The sequence below is a fragment of the Girardinichthys multiradiatus genome, chromosome 3 (assembly GCF_021462225.1).
Source record: "Girardinichthys multiradiatus isolate DD_20200921_A chromosome 3, DD_fGirMul_XY1, whole genome shotgun sequence".
Classification (NCBI taxonomy): Eukaryota; Metazoa; Chordata; class Actinopteri; order Cyprinodontiformes; family Goodeidae; genus Girardinichthys; species Girardinichthys multiradiatus.
In genome coordinates this window covers 2,860,489-2,877,429 of record NC_061796.1, presented here as the reverse complement: position 1 = coordinate 2,877,429, position 16,941 = coordinate 2,860,489, and the positions used below count along the sequence as shown (strand labels likewise).

At 37.5% G+C, this 16,941-nt stretch overlaps 1 protein-coding gene across 1 annotated transcript; it reads right to left on the bottom strand.

Moving 5' to 3' along the window:
* Nucleotides 1-2,035: 2,035 nt before the first annotated feature.
* Nucleotides 2,036-11,095, bottom strand: LOC124866279 (metalloreductase STEAP4-like). The gene is made up of 10 exons (XM_047361990.1): nucleotides 10,623-11,095; nucleotides 8,763-8,870; nucleotides 8,601-8,671; nucleotides 8,422-8,509; nucleotides 7,381-7,659; nucleotides 7,161-7,255; nucleotides 6,963-7,073; nucleotides 6,519-6,561; nucleotides 6,250-6,414; nucleotides 2,036-3,613 (listed from the first exon to the last, which is right to left on the bottom strand). Exons 1-10 carry the CDS (start codon nucleotides 10,821-10,823, stop codon nucleotides 3,338-3,340), a joined length of 1,437 nt encoding a protein of 478 aa, XP_047217946.1. The 5' UTR covers nucleotides 10,824-11,095; the 3' UTR covers nucleotides 2,036-3,337.
* Nucleotides 11,096-16,941: the final 5,846 nt, after the last annotated feature.

Sequence of the window (16,941 nt, the reverse complement as noted above, 5' to 3'; positions counted from 1 at the left end):
TGTAGACCATCATTGATACATCTGTGTGTGGTGGCTATTGAACCACAGATTTTAGCTGCAGTACACACTGTGGGAATCTCCCCAAAACTCGTAAATTTGCATTCTTTACAATCCTCTCAGGGCTGATGCCATCACTGTTGCTTTTGCATGTTTTTATACTTATTTTTTTCCTTCTACTCAACTTTCTGTTAATGAGCTGACAGCTTCTTTAGCAATTTTAACTTTTCTAATTGAATTACTCTAAAAAATAACTTCATGATGATATTCTAATTGATTGAGATAACCCTAACCCTATTTCCTGTGAAAACCAATGTAGACAGTGAACTTCACAGAGTCTTTACAGTAAAGTAGAAATACGGAAGTACATACCACCAATTCCCTTTCAAAAAACACCAGTCATCACATTTTAAGTTAAACAAGCATGCGTGAAGACACATTCAGTGATTTTTGCTTGCTCTACATAATTGTACTCATCAGGCCTTTTTGTGCATTGCTTTAAAGTCAGGCCTAAAATGGCTGATTTGCCTTCTTTCAGAAAAGTTCAAGAAAAATACTGGGATCAAAATGTACCCACCCTAACACTAAGACCGAATATTTCCAATATCTCTGTATTCATACTTATTTGTAGTTTTTTTTAATGTCTTGGCTTAAGAGACATAACTGGATGAAGTGAAAGTAATATGGGTAGAAGAGTTGTTCTTTAGTATGTGCAGTGTAAATCTGTCGATGTTGCTTAAGTTTTTGGAGTCTGTTGAGGTAGCAAAACTTTACTGGCCGTCAGTTAACTCTTACATTACTCCTCACCTCTCCCCGAATCTTTTTATTTGGCACCCAAAGGACAATCCTCAGTCAGAGATCAGTTGTACGTTTCCACAAGTTTATAAAAAAAACTATCTGAATTCAGAGAGGGGACACACACTTACACTGGTACCTGGAAACGTCTGTGTGTTGTCCGTTTTGTAGGGGCCACAATACCTTTATATACCCCTCGCTACTATGCAGCACACATACACAACCATCCTGTCTGTAGATATCTCCCCAGCAACAATATAACCTCATGTCCTGTCTGGCTCCCGTCTTGTCTCCTTCCCCAATTTATGACCTTGGACTCTATGCTTCACTCCCTAAGCTTGAACCCCTCTGCTCTATGTACACATGCCAGTTACATACATAGATGGTTTATATTACACACATAAATAGTTTATATTCTACAAGTTGTAGGAATGGAACATAGTCTAAAGCTGATTTTTTTAAATTACTTGTGTGTACTCTTTCTTTTAAGTTTACATTGTGTTGTGTAATACATGTGAGTCTTGCGCTAGTTTTAATTGTGGCACAGTTGTATGAACAGCATTTCTGTCGGCAGTTTCATCTATAAGTAACAGCTGGATTGACCCAATGTTAATAGCCATGTTATGTAAAGGAATTTCATCTCCTGAAAGTTGTGATAGCAGGTGGTATTCTGGTCATCTGTCCACATAGCCCATATCAAAAACTGCCCCTTATAGTAGTAATAATAATTAAAAAAATAATAATAATAATAAAAATGCTTATTACATGTATTTGTGAAATTACATGTAATCACTGTCTCTTTTAGAGCCCACATACCATCCATGAACTAGTCTTCCACTTGCATGAGTTTTTGTTGTGCAGTAAATTACTAAGGGTTTAATTTCTTTTTGTCCTCTTTTGGAAAACATTTTCAGTTACATTAAGATCAGCGCAACACGCACAAAAGACAAACTTGGCTTTTATATTAATCATTTTATGCAAAGTTGTCACTACACTATTGACAGGCTGTTTTATTGTATGATTGTGGTGTATGGTGAACTTACTGTACATACAACCCAGTTCATAGGACTCTAGCGTGTAACTCCATACAGTGCCACCTACTACCCATCCACTGTAAGTACAATTTCAGACAGAAATGCACTTGGCGAATATCTTGTCAGCGCAAGTGTGAAACCCTAATAGATTAAAATATATATTTTTAAACAAAAAACGAAGGTACAAATAATAAATTCCAACATGTTGATTTCATGGTGATTAAAACATTTAATTAGCAGTCCATTTTAGTGGACATCATGCATCACTGGTGATTTCAAAACTGTTTATTAATAATATTTAAATAGCAATACCATTTTCTGTAGTAAATAATTTATATTTTCTATTAGACAGTAACATGTTTTGTTACCAAAACAATGCTTTTTCCAGATTGGGTCAAATATGTGAGTTACAGCTAGTTACTTTTTATATTTTGTTATGATGAAGTGTGTGCATGACATAAAGAGCTACAGGGGGGTACTATCTCAGTTACATGAGTATGCTTTGAGAATGCTTATCAGAGGAATATACTGATGATGGTGTATAGGATTCTGAGGGAGCAGAATGCTGAAGAAGCTGAAGATGTTCAAGTAGCTACATTTGGAGAGAAAGATGAGGATTTGTTTTAGGTGTCTGGAATCTCAAAAAAACTCTTTTGCCATGGAACCTAATTTTTGAGTTCCTTACTTTTGCTTACAGATTGTTGTAATTAAGTTGACTTCATTACAATGAGTCCTATTACTTTTTGTTTACTGCTATGAACTAAAATGCCCTCACTTTTAAGAATTGTTTATTGTTAAAATACAGAGGGAAGTAAGGAGTGTTTGAAGATTTCAAGACAATGAGCTGAATGAGACATCAATGGACAAGAACATGGAGCATATATTAAGGAGTCAGAGCAAAGGCAATTTTTTCCCATTACACTAAACATTGCTAGAAAACGGTATTAAGCTATGTGCCCATTAAGTTAACAGACATATATTTTTTTTATTTTATTTATCATTTTCACTCAATACATACTATTTGTTTATTAATTACATTCATATTTCAGAATCCAAATGTCTAAGGTCCAGTTATATGAACTTGAGAAAAACAGTTTGAAAGGTACACATTTTGAAAAATTACAAAAATGCCAAAAGATGACTGTCAACATTTTAAAGCACTAAATTCCTCTTGTAGTTAAAATAATGGGTCAACTATTCTGTACTTACAGCTGTTTTCAGGCTCCATCTTTTCTGGAACCACCAGTAAATTTATTTACAGAGGGGTTTTGGGCAGCAGGAGCAAGCCCTAACTCTGCTGCATGTTTAGATATATAAAAATTATCCATGATAATTAAGAAAAATACTTTAAACTTTACATAAAATGAAGGTGTTTAAAATGTGGTTCTAAATATGTTAACATTTATTACAGGCTTTTATTTGTATGCTCTCTTTTGTTCAGCCTCAAAACTGTTTTGGTTGAATTACATTTAGGGTGCTCTCCAAAGACAATGTATTTTCATCTATGTCTGTTACAGTTTCTGACAATCCTTCGCTAACAGTGACTTCTTGCTGTCATCCTCAGGATCGGTCCTCTCCCATCCCTGCCGAATACGGATGAGGCTTTTGTCCACGCAAGGGAGAAGAAGCAGGAGCTTAAGCAACAGCACCACAGAGGGCACCACCAAACAGAGCATGTAGCCGGGAGGAGTGTACCATTTGTAGTACGAGATGAAAAGGAACTTGTCCCAGCCATACAGGTAAGTGTGAAAGGTGCAGAAGAACAATGTCAGGTATCCCAACTTGGACTGAAAAACAAAAATATAAAGTAAGATCATTATCTTGGCACACATTTACAAGGCTTACAATAGTTATTGGCAACTCTTAAAAATGAATGTACACCACTGTTTTTTATTGCAGTGGTTTAATATCAGAGTAAACAATCTAGGAAAATACAACTAAATATTTAATTTGAATAGATATATTCAGTGTGGAAAATCCCATTAAGGAATAACGGCAATAACAAAATCCCATTTAAATGGCCGTCCCCTGGGACAGCCCAGGACATGTTGGAGGCACTATGTCTCTCAGCTATCCTGGGAATGCCTTGAGCACCCCCCAGAGGAGCTGGAAGAGGTGTCTGGGGAGAGGGAAGTCTGGGTGTCTCTACTTACTCTGCTGCACCCCCGACCAGGTCTGGTTAAAGCGGAAGATGACAAGCATGAACGAGGAAGTACAGATTTTTACAAAATCACTGATCCTAGAAATACTGATGCCTCACTTTAAAGTTTTGCACAAACCACTTCTGCCAAGAGGATGGCTCTTTTAAGCATTTTCACTTATAATTTCACAAGGGTGGTGCAAACAGAAAGAGGAATCTTTGATCATTTGTCTTTGCACAATCTCTCCAGATAGAATTTAGATATGGAGATGTAATGGCCATGGGGGAAGATTGATTTTGTGTCTGTTGTCCATTTCTATCTCAATCCAACTATATGTTTTAGATCTTTTCCAAGAGAGCCAAGGTGACAGCAATACAGAACCTCTACTATGCTTCACAGTAGGCATGTAGTGCTTTTCCACATGTTCATTCTTGTTTAGACTAATCTGATTAAAGCATGTGGTTCAATTTAAAGTCTTCGTATAAACAGAATTTAAACAATAGGTTGGCATGTAAATACCATCTAACAGTTGTTATGGAAACTTGGAGACCCTTAAATGCCATTCTTTTCTACAGATATCTAACAGTTAGCATTTGAAGACGTTGTTCCTCCCTAATCTTCCAGCTCACTGTCTGGTGCTAAGACAAACTTGGTTTCTTCTTAAGTCTAGTAGCAAGCTGCTAAGAAAAATGAACACCTGTGTCACCTCATATTTAAACATCTGAGTAACAGGAAGTCAGAGATTACTAATTAACTGCTCATAAAAACTGTGATAAATTAAAATAATATGTGAATTGAAAAAAGCAATAATTGTTCCATTCAGAATTGTAAGGGGTCCCAGTAAGTGTGGCGTTGTGCTTGTGTCATCCATTTATTAATTAAGTTTATGAAGTTTATTATATATTTCCCCACAGCTTTTCAGTGGTCCATGTTAAGAATGGCAGTAACAAGCTGACCTTTACTGAGACATATGCACCAGCATATCTTGAGTTTTACAGAGGTAATCCCACAGATGTCCCTGAAGATTTACATAAAGTATGACCTGCACAGAGAAAACTTTAAGATTGTACCTCAGGATAATGTATGCTCCTGAATTACATTTGATGAATAACTTAACATTTAGAGTTGCTGGGCTGGAGTTAAGGAGTAGGGCGGAGTGAGCAAATGTGATGTGACCCAGATACATTTATGAATGAGGTTGGTTCCTGCAGTGTGGAATTTCTTGGTGGTCAACATGAGAAAAAAGGTAAACATTCAACAGAAGAGTTGGAAAAGGACAAAGGAAAATATCTCCAACATGCTGAAAGTTAAACTGTATTTCATCCAATAGGAACATGGAAACAATTTTTCATCTGAGCTGTGTTCATCAGTCACAGATAAGATTTTATTTAGCGCTCTTTTTCTGCATGCATTTTCATTTTCGTTTTTTGGGATCAGTATCCTATCTGTGAATTTTCAATCAGAATGAGCAACTGAACTGAAAATTTTGTGGCAGATTTTGAAATATCTTTTTGCATGTAGGCTACAAGTAAACCAACCTAATATTTTTTAATGTAAAAATTTAAATAATAAACTGAATATAACTGCATTGTTTGATAACTTGGATCAAATGGGATGTATGTATTTGACTTGCAATCTGTATGATTTGATTGAATTGACTTTATGAAGTGCCTTGAGACAACATGTGTTGTGAATTGGCACTTAATTGAACTGTTTTAAATGAGTGTGAAGTTCTTTGGATTAAAAATTCGATTCGTATTCAAATTATTAGAGAACTGAGGGGTTACTTTACAGAGGCAACAGACAAAAAACATGCAATATCCAAGTTATGGAGGTGCCTGGTATGGCAGTTCATTAGTCTCTGGTAGAGTTTCATGTTAGTTGTGTCATTGGCAGTGTTTTCTTTAAAGTGGCCTAGATGTGATAAAAAAAAAAGAAGCTGCCATACTGAATGTAAAACAAATTATTAAAAAGTACAGTGCAGTGAAAAGAACTTGATCTCTTAAAGATTCTTTTGTTTTTTTGGTCATCATCAATATCAAAACTACTAAAAGTATTTTTCACAGGATTTTGTTAATTGAGGGAGAAAAACTGTCCAAATCAACCTGGCACTATGTGAAAAGCTAAATGCCCCCTATGTCACCTATGTGCCTAAATTAAATTTAAACTGGTTTACATAGTTTAAGGACAACTTAGTGTCCATGTTTGAATTTGTTGAAGATATTGAAACCCATAGATGGAAACCTATTCTATATAAATAAGATAAACATGTCAGTTTCCACCTGAATGAAGCTGAACTCTCTCCAGCTGAGAGCGTTGCTGACAGAAGGGAGAGAGGCAATTCCCAAAAGGAGATACAGGCCAAATCCCAGGATCCCCATGGAGTAGTATGAGTCGGTTCTCCAGCCCATGGTTGTGTCAAATACAGACGTTTTGTTCTCCTTGATCTTAGAATGAAAGCAAAGGAATTTAAACTATATTTATTGCTTGCTCTTTGATAAAAACAAGGAAATATTAGGCAATGTTAGGGAATGTTTTTCAAATGTATTACCTGTGAGATGGTATTTGCTGCAAGCCTGAATCTTACATAATACCTGGGAAGAAAAAAACATTTAGAGCAAAATACACCTCAACAACTTTTCTAATAGGCATAAACACTGTCTTTCTCAACATTGTGGGAATAAATGATTTTTGCATTAATAATTCATGAATCTGTTAAATGTTGACCAGATGTAGTTGTAAGATTTTTTATCATATCACAGTTTTTTAGTTGAGAACTCATTAAACAGATCTAAAGTTGACCAATAATAGTGATGTAATGAAAAAGTTGTTGGTTTTAGGAGCTGCTATCAAAACACCCAAAAGACTTAGGCTTGATATAGAGATGCATTATTAGTAATATCTTTTAAAGTAAAGAGCAACAAAAAAACATTCAATTACAGGGACTTTCAAATGTACTTATTAGGGAGATGTGTGCCGCATCATCGTTACCTACCTTATAGGGATGATTAGGGTATAAAGCACATGCAAGGAAGCAAGGGCCAGAGCTATCAGACCTAGTTGTTTCCTGCACAACATCCAGCGATCCAACCAGTCAGGAAAACGCCTAAAGCAAACATTTTGAAGATATTAAATATGCTTTCTATTGCATATCTTTGCAGCACATAAATGTTGATCAGTATCTATTTCTGACTTATATTTGGTTCCTCTGTAGAGCTGAAGGAAGGCAGCTATGACTCCAGGCAGATAACAGAGAGATAACAAGATGAGAGATACAATTGGAAACACCTGAAAAAGAAGATTAATATGAGTAGAAAACACTCTAGTTCATGCTTAATAGAACACACATGGAGGGACATGTTTTTAAAAAATAATATATTGCTTCTTTTGAAGATTATATATTCTCTTTTCACCTTGTTGGCCAGGGACACCATGATTCTGAAGGAGTTGTCTTTCCCCTGGTCAACATATGCAAAGATGACATCTCTGACGAGAAGATAGAAGAAGAAGAAGGCAGTAAGGCCAATGGTGAGATGCATGGGCAGTCTCCACTCTGGGAACAGCTGCAGGGGGAAGTCCTCCAGCTCTCTGGCTGCAGACAGAGACCCTCTATCCTGAACATTGAAGCCCAGTTTAGTGGCAATCTCTGCCACCGCCTGCTTAGCCTCAGAACTGTTTCCACACAGGTACACCTGGAGGATGAAGAGGTTCTTACAGCTCTAAAAAATTCCTATGTGAAGACTCTGTACAGCTTTGTTAATTTAATATTTATGTATTCATGCTTGGATACACACAGTGATGAAAGGATATGTTTGACTCTGGAGAAATGAACATAAAAGTGTACAAAGAAAGCATGACTCTTGTATGAAAAGCTAAATTTAGTTGAGGAAAGCAGGTATAAAATAACAATGCTCAGTCAACACCTTTCTGATGTTACTGATGGTGTTCCAAATACAGAACACCCCAATGCATAAACATGCACACTCTTGTGTGGTTTTTACCGTCCTCTGAGACCTAACAAACAGATCAAAACAAAGCAGAAAAAAACTCCACATGTTCTGCAGCTTTGCACTACAGACAGAGCAAAACATGTGATGCTGAGCTTAGATCTGAGGAAGTATGGAGTTCATTGATTCAAAGACACATCAGAGGTGGCTTTCAGAGGAGAGACAGTTGGATGACTACCTAAATTTACATTATTTTCTTTAAATTTGGTCAGATGAATGCTTCAAAGTGAGTCATTAAGGTTTGAAGACTGAGATTCTTCCCTTCTTGAGTAGCACCCACTGTGCCAGAACATAACAGAACTATTGTTTTTTTTAGTTCAGTGTTAGTAGTTGTCAACTAGTGTACTGACACTGAACTAAAAGATCACACCAAAAAAAGAAAAATTATTTATTTAGAAAAAGGCTGAGTATATTTTTCTGGCAAGAAAATTCAAACAGATCCAGTACCTGTCTGTTGGCATCTGAAGGTCCGTTCTGAAGAGCCCAGGCTGACAAGGTGTTAAATGCCTTCACCACAAGGGCTCCGGGGATTAACCTGGACAGTAAATAAACTTTAGCTTCATGCTCTGCCATCCACTGAAGGCTTTACCACATCTATTAGACGTTCCCACCTAATCTCTACTTACCTCCGCAGAAACTCAGCGTTGGCCTCTGGGTACATATTCTTCTTGAGATTGTTGCTAACATCCACAAGCACCTTCCAGGCAATGAAAATCAGTGCACTGGTTACAAAGTTAGAAAATAAACACAGATGATGCATAACGTCACGTGATTGCAGAGTAAAGTACCTTCCCCTTGAGATGAGGAGCAAGTGTCTCCAGAAAGTCATAATGTTCTCTGTGAACACAAACAAAGACCAGACTGGCAGATCGCGCTGCTATCTCGTGGCTCATCACCTGTACAGTCAGATACACAAACACAACACTACTCATTCACAAAAATCCCACATACAATAGTACTGGTAGTACTGGTGTTGCTTTTAGTGGTGTCATTTAATTACATCAAATTAACTCTGATGAGTTGTTCAAGCACATGGGTATTTGCTTAAAATGGAAACTACAGGTATTAACTGAAGTGGACAGTATACCATGAATAATTGCTGGAAGCTACAGTCATGTGAAGAGAGTTTGCCTTATTACAGATTTATTCTGCTTTTTCTTTTTTGTCGCACTTAAATATTTCAGATGATTAAACAAACTAAATCAAAATTAAATCTAACTAAAATTAAATAAATATAACTTTATTAAATCTAAAATCCAAAAAGCATTCTTTTAAAATAAGGATTTGTGGGGGAAAAAACTATCAAAACTATTTTCCCCCCCACCCCCCCCCCCCCCCCCCCCCCCATCCACGCTGTTGAATCATTAACTGGAATTTACCACAGTTGTTGGACAGCTGTGTTCAAGTCATGATTACTGCCAGACATGTAGATTCAAGTTTTCACTTAAACAGAACCTGTTTGACAAGTAGAAGACAGAAAGATCTGAAAAGCAACACAACAAGCCCAATAAAAGACTTACAAGTACAGACAAGAAGAAAGTCTTAGAAAGGGTTACAAAGCCAGAGAACCACAATGACGACAATTATCCACGAATGGAGAAACATGGAATAGGGAGGAACCTTCCCAGGATTTGCCAGCCTGCATTACTCTAAGGCTATGTTTATACTGCAGATCTTAATGCTTAATTCAAAATTTTTGCTGAGGTACAATTGTTTTGTGGTTATATTTTTAATGCAACTACCATCAGACTCTAGTATAAAAAGGCTACAAACATGAAGTGATCCATATGCTCAGAATAAGACGTGATGAAGACATGATATTTAATTACATAAACACAGTGTATATGTGGAAGTAAATATGGATGCTAGATGTGTCAGCATGTGTGTGTCTATCCTGAAGCTGTTGTGCAATCAGAGTTGACAAAATTATGCAGTGTCTGCTTTAATGTTCGTAAATACTGTTGTGGCAAGACTTTTATTGTGAAGGACACTGAAATAAATGTTTGATGAAATGCGACATTGTAATTCAGACTGAGGTTGCTCTGAAAAACATCATATATGTATCTAATTTAGGAACACATATGAAAGTGGCTTGGTTCTGATATGAAAATAAATTATACATGCTGTTCAGAGTGTCATAAAAAGATCAGATATATAGGTTGCATGTGTGTTTTTGTCCCATACATGATTTGGCCCACTTTACCTGTATTGTGAATGTTGCCCAAGAATGTAATTATGACCGGTGGATAAACTGTTTTCTTTTTAGGCTGAGATGGAAAACAAAATACTGGCAACGTTCCAGACCCAGAGAATTAGGAAGAATTAGTATACTGTCTGTGGCGAAATTTTATACAAAAAAGGTAAACAAAGACATTCTCTGCACATCAGAATTTGTCAAGTTTAAATGTTCTCAGATGTTGCATGAAAGATGAGAACATTGTGCAGCAGATTGTAACCATGCACAATCTGAACAAACATAGGACTACACACAAATGATCAGTAACATTGTTTAGTTAATGAAAACACAGAGCAAAGTTTGCAGTTTAAATTGTATCATCTCCACCTTGCAATTACCAACAACAAAACCTCTACAAAACACAGCTGAATTTATTTTTTTTTCAGTCTACACCAGACATTCTAGCATATACCTGAACTCCTGGAGGAATGGGGCCGCAGCTGTGAGGTCTCCGGCTGCCATACACCAACCTGTATCCAGACTGCAGTAGACGTTGACCCAGAGAACGCCCCAAGTCCCCTGTCCCAAAGATGCACACCGCCTCCTGTTCAGGGGTTGCTGCAGCACTCACAGAATACAGCGACACGCTCTCTGGCTTTACCTCCTTCGACATGCTGCACTGCCTGTCAGCCGGTGTAACAGCAATCTGACACAAGGTATGCCCTGTGGGTTTGACAGGACAAATTGCTCCTAAAGTCGGTTCTTCTGTCAGGGCCGAAGCAGCTGGACTGAAGTATGCCTCAGTAATGTGCCTTTATAGAGACAGATGTATCAAACTTAATGCTTCTCTGAATTAGCAGCTTGTCTTGTTTGGCTTGGAAAATTATGCTGTCTGTTTTCCTTAACTCACTGCAGGAGCTGACAGAACTTTAGTTTTTGAGGCAGTTTTTGTACTGACCCACCCCCCTCCCAGTTCAGATAAGGCTGTGTGTAAAGTATGTCTAAACTGAGAAACTCCATGGCAAAAGGTGGGAAGCATTTGTGCAAATGCTGGCAGAAGTGTCAAGTTACTGGCTGTATTTTATGAAACTATGTATCTTTCCCACTGTCTGTGTGTGTGTGTGTGTGTGTGTGTGTGTTTCTGTTTTGGCAAAAACAATGGCAAGATTTCTGTAGTGGCATTCTTCTGGGAAATGAGCGAGTCATCTGTGACACATTATGCAACACTGGGAAAACACTCTAATACCTAACAGCCTGCCCAGATAGCTTGGTATCTTCCGGTTTTACAAAATCTCTATTATAAATAAATAGAAAACATGTTTAGGTGGTATAAATCAGTACTAGATGGGAGATGTGCAGTGGAAGCATATCTAAAAATGAAAATGTTGGTAAGATTTTCCTCTGTCGAAAATAAAAGTATGAATGAATCAAAGCTCTGAAAATGTTCAAATTTTAAAGTAGGTGCAGCTCTGCTATTCAGACAAAAATTGGCTGTAGATCAGTAACACTGAGCTCTTCAAAAACATACAATCAAAGCAAATTGCAGGTCACAGCATGCGCAAACAGTATGCTGATATGCTTCCAGCTGCTTTTCCTTGACTTTTTGGGCAGTTTCAACTTAAAAGCCATGAAATCCACATGGCCTGCTCCAAGCTCATAATTACTTTGACAAGAGGGCAAAACAAATAGCACACATTCTTTATTAGCAAGAGGTTATTTGCAGTGCACTTGGAGCGAAATAACCCAGTCCTATTATCAGCCACTGATGCATTGGTCAGCAGAGGTGCTCACTGAATCATGGGGCTTGCAGAAAAACCCACCAATTACAATCTAATCTGCACTCTTGTGTTTCCCTCTCTGAGTAATTAATGTTCTTAGCCCTGTAACCCAAATTGGCCTTTGCCCATAAACCCTTCTTTTGCTCCCAGAGGACGGGAATAGCTCCAGTGTTCAGGGCTGAGGTCAACCACAGACCTGGTAATCTGTCCAAAACTGTAATTACTGCCTATGCTCTGTTGCCTTACTCAGTGGCCAGTAAATATTTGTGTTAGCTCATGTGTAAAAAAGACAGGACTTATCGATACATTTTTTGGAACTGAATACCCTTATGTTGACAAAGTCATAAGGAAACATGTCATCATTTTAAAACATTTCCTTTTCATCGATCTCAGGGCTTGAAGTTCTAATCTGAAAAATTTGTAAAAAGCATGAACAAAGCAAGACAAAGCAAGTGCAAGGCTGCTGAGAAACCAGTCAGAACTTGCAGAAGAGTAAGGTAGTTGTGTACAGATCATCCACCTTGGGCGTCAATGCATTATACAATGTCCACACGACGCGGTCGTCTGGGTGCTAACTCAGCAGGAGCTTTCTGTCATACCTTTGGATGAATGTTGTGTGCTTGTCCCTCCTTTAGGTTGATCCTTACCTCAAAGCCAAGTTTCTAATCATTTCATTATCATTGGGCAAAAGGTGTTTCTGGCAGATCTTTGACAAAAAGTATAAGTGCTCACTTCATTTTTGTGTTACCAAAAGAAGATAAATTCCTTCAGTATTTTCCCACAATAAAGGTCATTTTGACAAGAGAACTAGATGGGCTTAAAACTTTCCTTTTTGATAAAGCTTATAGTTAGAGTGGCTTAGGTTATCCTGAGCTATCTCTGTGGTTATGCTGCTATAGGCTTAGGTTGCTGGAGGACATAATGACCACTTTTACTCTCTCTGCTACATGCTCACACTACTCTCAAATTTTGTATTATTTGCTGTTATTTTAGATTTTAACTTTATGTTCTCTCCGTTTACTCTTTCTGGAAGCTATACCTGGCCTGATTCTGATTCTACCTGTGACACCTTCTTGAAGGGGGGCATCATCCAAGCTTCTGCTGCCAACAACGTAATGCTCACCTTCTACCGATGATACACTTGGCCGTGTCTTTCAGCGTTTCACCCTATTTTTCTCTTAGACATAGCTACTTACTGAGCTTTTATTGTGACTAACTGCATGTGTTCTCTCATACTCTAGACTTGAAAACTGGCTCAGTTTGTCTGTTTTGTCTTCCTAGATGAAACGACTAAAGGAGCTACATCCATTAACATTTACTTTTCCTTCCCATAGAAAGTACTCCTGGATCAGTGTTTCTGTGTTCTTTTTTTGTCTCTGCTCTGTTCTCTCAAACCCCCAGTCGGTCGTGGCAGATGGCCGCTCACACTGAGCCTGGTTCTGGTTCTGCTGGAGGTTTCTTCCTGTTAAAAGGGAGTTTTTCCTTTCCACTGTCGCTACATGTATGCTCAGTTTGAGGGATTGCTGCAAAGTCAACGCCAGTGACTGTCCATTGTCTCTACATGCTCATCTGGGAGGAGTGAATGCTACAAGTCTGTGACTCGATCCAATCTTCTGGGTTTCCTTAGATAAAAAAACTTTTTAACCAATTTGAATAAATAACTCAATCTGACTGCACTGTTCAATAGTTAGGATTAATTGGAATGTATGAACCTGACTTGAAATCTTTACGATTCGATTGAATTGACTTTATGAAGTGCTTTATTTTGTGAATTGGCGTTATATAAATAAAACTGAATTGATTAGAACAATCCATTTTCTTTTGTAGAGGAATTTTGCTGTTTAATGTAAATCCATCATCCATATACTGTAGTCTTTCTGTTTAAGAGAAACATGGCTCCAATGGTTCTTTTTACGTAATTGTGTGCTCTGATATTTGCTCTTTATTGAACTGTAACTGATTACTTTTTTCGATTTTCAGAAACAGCTATTTATTTGTGGCAAAAGTATTGAAATGTGTAATCTCTCTAATGGAAACAAGTCCAACAATCCCCATTTTAAATACTGTTCACTAAAGAAATGTCGAAACAGACAAAAAAGTCTTTATCTATCAATAAACAAGAATACAAGCACAACAAGGAATGTGCTGCTTGAAATAAAGAAGGCTGGTGTGTGTTATTTATGTGGTACAATGAGTTTTATCTTTCCCACATAGAGTAAACATATAGTCAAGTGACCTAAAGTTCCTTGGCTTTTAAAGCCAAACACAAAGATCAACCAGAGAAGCACTTTCAGGCCCAAACAAAAAAGCTAAATCTCAGCAAGCATAACAGCTGCAGGCAAACACTGTAAACAATCTGGCCAAAAACAGCATGGGATTTTTTTTGATCATCAAAACAAAAGTGATTGGAGGCAGCAATCAAATGTCAAGTATGGAAACAAACCTTCTCAGGCGAGGGTGATGATTGGACTGTCCAGTTTTCCCAGGCTGAAGCCATTACCCTGATTGACTTTACACTGCTCAGTATCTAGTTGTATAAGCAAAATGTGCAATGCATGAGAGCTACAAAGTAGATGCTGATGCATTCCGCTGCATGAAATGAGGCTCACAGTAAAGTCCTGCTTTCAATATATCATTGACCTGTACACCAACACAGGAATTGATTACCATTCATTATCTTGTTTTAGTAGCACCTTTTAAGAGATATAATTTATTTTGCAACAAGATATAATTCCATGTCACCCCTTTCTTCCTCATTTTAAATATATGTTTTGTGCATTGTGGCTTTATAGTGTACTAATTGCTTCCATGGTTCAATGGAATGAAAGTCATAAGATGTCTTTTGTAAAGGTTTGCCACATGGTATGTATTGACATGTGCCTTATGTCAGAGGTCCCCAACCCTGGTCTTTATGGCACATTTCTGGTCATATTTTAGATAGATACTTCCTCCAACACAAATGGCTGAAATGATTGTAGTATGTCCGCATTATGCTAATCACTCATCCATTTAAGTTAAGTCAGTAGCAACAGAGAAACACCAAAAACATTTAGGACTGTGGGCTCTGAGGACCCCTGATAGAGGGCACACAGCAAATTTGGAAGAAGGTGCTCTGGTCATATCAGACTATATTCAAATTTTTTAGCAGTGTTAGGTTTCTACCAAACATAGAGGATCAATACCACTAACACCCAGAAATAGCAACCGCTAGAGATACATAGTGGTGCATTATGTTGTGGGGATAATTCTCTTCTGCAGGGGCAGGGTAGCTGGTCAGAGTCAGTGAGTGTAGCTAAATACAGGGTAAGCCTAGGCAAAGATTTGTTAGTGGCTGGAAAATATTTAAGGTTGACAGAAGGTTCACTTTCCAATAGGACAACAACATTTAACATACAGTCAGAGCTAGAAGGGAATCGTTTATATCATAGTGTATTCATACACAAGAATGGTCCAGTCAAAAGTACAGACCTAATCTGTGGCAAGACTTTAAAGTGTTCCTGACAGACACATCCCATTCAACCCAAACAAGCATTAGCAATTTTGGATTTAATGCCGGCCTGGCCTTGCATTTCATTCTCTAGATACATAAATCTGGTTGACACACACCCCACGATTTGCAGCTATCTTTGCATTTAAAGGTGGTTCTGCAAATTATTGACTAACTACAAATGAGTGCAATTACAGAACACACTTTGAAAAAATATGCTTCATTTTCAAAATGATGTGCCAAACTCAGCATTGATGATAAGGCACAATTAGATAATTGTCTGTATTTCCCTGTAATTGTACATGATATTAAATGTCTAAAACATTTTAATTCCATCCTACCTTATGTTTAGATTTGACCTAAACTACTTATGGTAGCAAATGGAAGGTTTAAAGCAAACATTATCCGGGACCACCTTTCTCCTTTAACACTTCAGTGGAGTTTTAGATGTGTTGTAAAAACACAGTTGAAATATTCTGCACGTCACAAGAAGCAGAGGGTGAATGCTGAGCTGCACAATGCTTTGGGAAAAGAAAACTTCTTTCTTAAGCAATACAATCCCTTGGTTGGACCAAGCTCTGATCTTAAGCTGAAAGAGATAGAGGAAAGGAGTTTTTTTCTAGATAAATATCATTTAATGGATCGTAATGGCAGGAAATGACAGATGAGAGCTTCCTAGCAAAACAAGGAAGACAAGGAACAAACAAACCATGGCTATAATCATGATTACTTCCTCCACAGTTTTGTCCAAGACCCCAAGCAGGCAATATTTGCCAGGACTTGGGCATCTGTTCCCATTTCTACATTTCTTGGTCGAGAGGGAACATTCCGCTGCATGAATTGTGGCTCACATTAAAGTCCTGCTTTCTATATATCATTGACCTGTACACCAACACAGGAATTGAATACCATTAGAACACACCTTGAAAAAATATGCATCATTTTCAAAATATATTTTTTTTATAAAATGTACATCAGTTTATGGTTGTAACATGACAAGATGTAATATTTCAAGGGGCATGAATACTTTAAGTGAGATTTTCAAATTTCAGATATGAAAACATTGGGCAATTTTACTGGAACAACAAACACTTGCTAGTCCTAGTCCCCTTTGTCTTCTTTGATGTTTTCAAGTGCATTATATTTGGTATCATTGTCAGTTAACCTTTACAAACAAAAATAAAAAGCTGATATTATGACTTCTTTCCTGAATAAAATATGTATAATACTCATCACAACAACCAATGACAATGTTTAGTTTGGTAAGAGCCTATGTGTTATTCTTGTTCTCTCTCTCCCTCTGCATAACATACCTGCTGTTTTCTTGGTTGTTATTCCCTTAGGGTACTAAATGTCCTCATACTAACCTCCTCAGTTCTCGTGTTAGGTCATATTTTGGGTTCCAAGCCAACACTGCCAGAAAGGCCACAACTAAAACCATTTCTTTTGGCTAGAATGCGACAAGATCAGGCTGAAATACAAACAAGCACAATTTTGCTAGAATATAATTAGGATGTCAAAGCCCC

What these genes read in the sequence shown, in the direction of transcription:
- LOC124866279 (XM_047361990.1), bottom strand. Translation starts at nt 10,823, where the DNA reads ATGTCGAAGGAGGTAAAGCCAGAGAGCGTGTCGCTGTATTCTGTGAGT. An exon ending in CCATTCCTCCAGGAGTTCAG is followed by an intron (nt 8,871 to 10,622) that starts GTATATGCTAGA and finishes CTGACTGTACAG; the next exon opens with GTGATGAGCCACGAGATAGC. An exon ending in CAGCAAATACCATCTCACAG is followed by an intron (nt 6,415 to 6,518) that starts GTAATACATTTG and finishes TTTCATTCTAAG; the next exon opens with ATCAAGGAGAACAAAACGTC.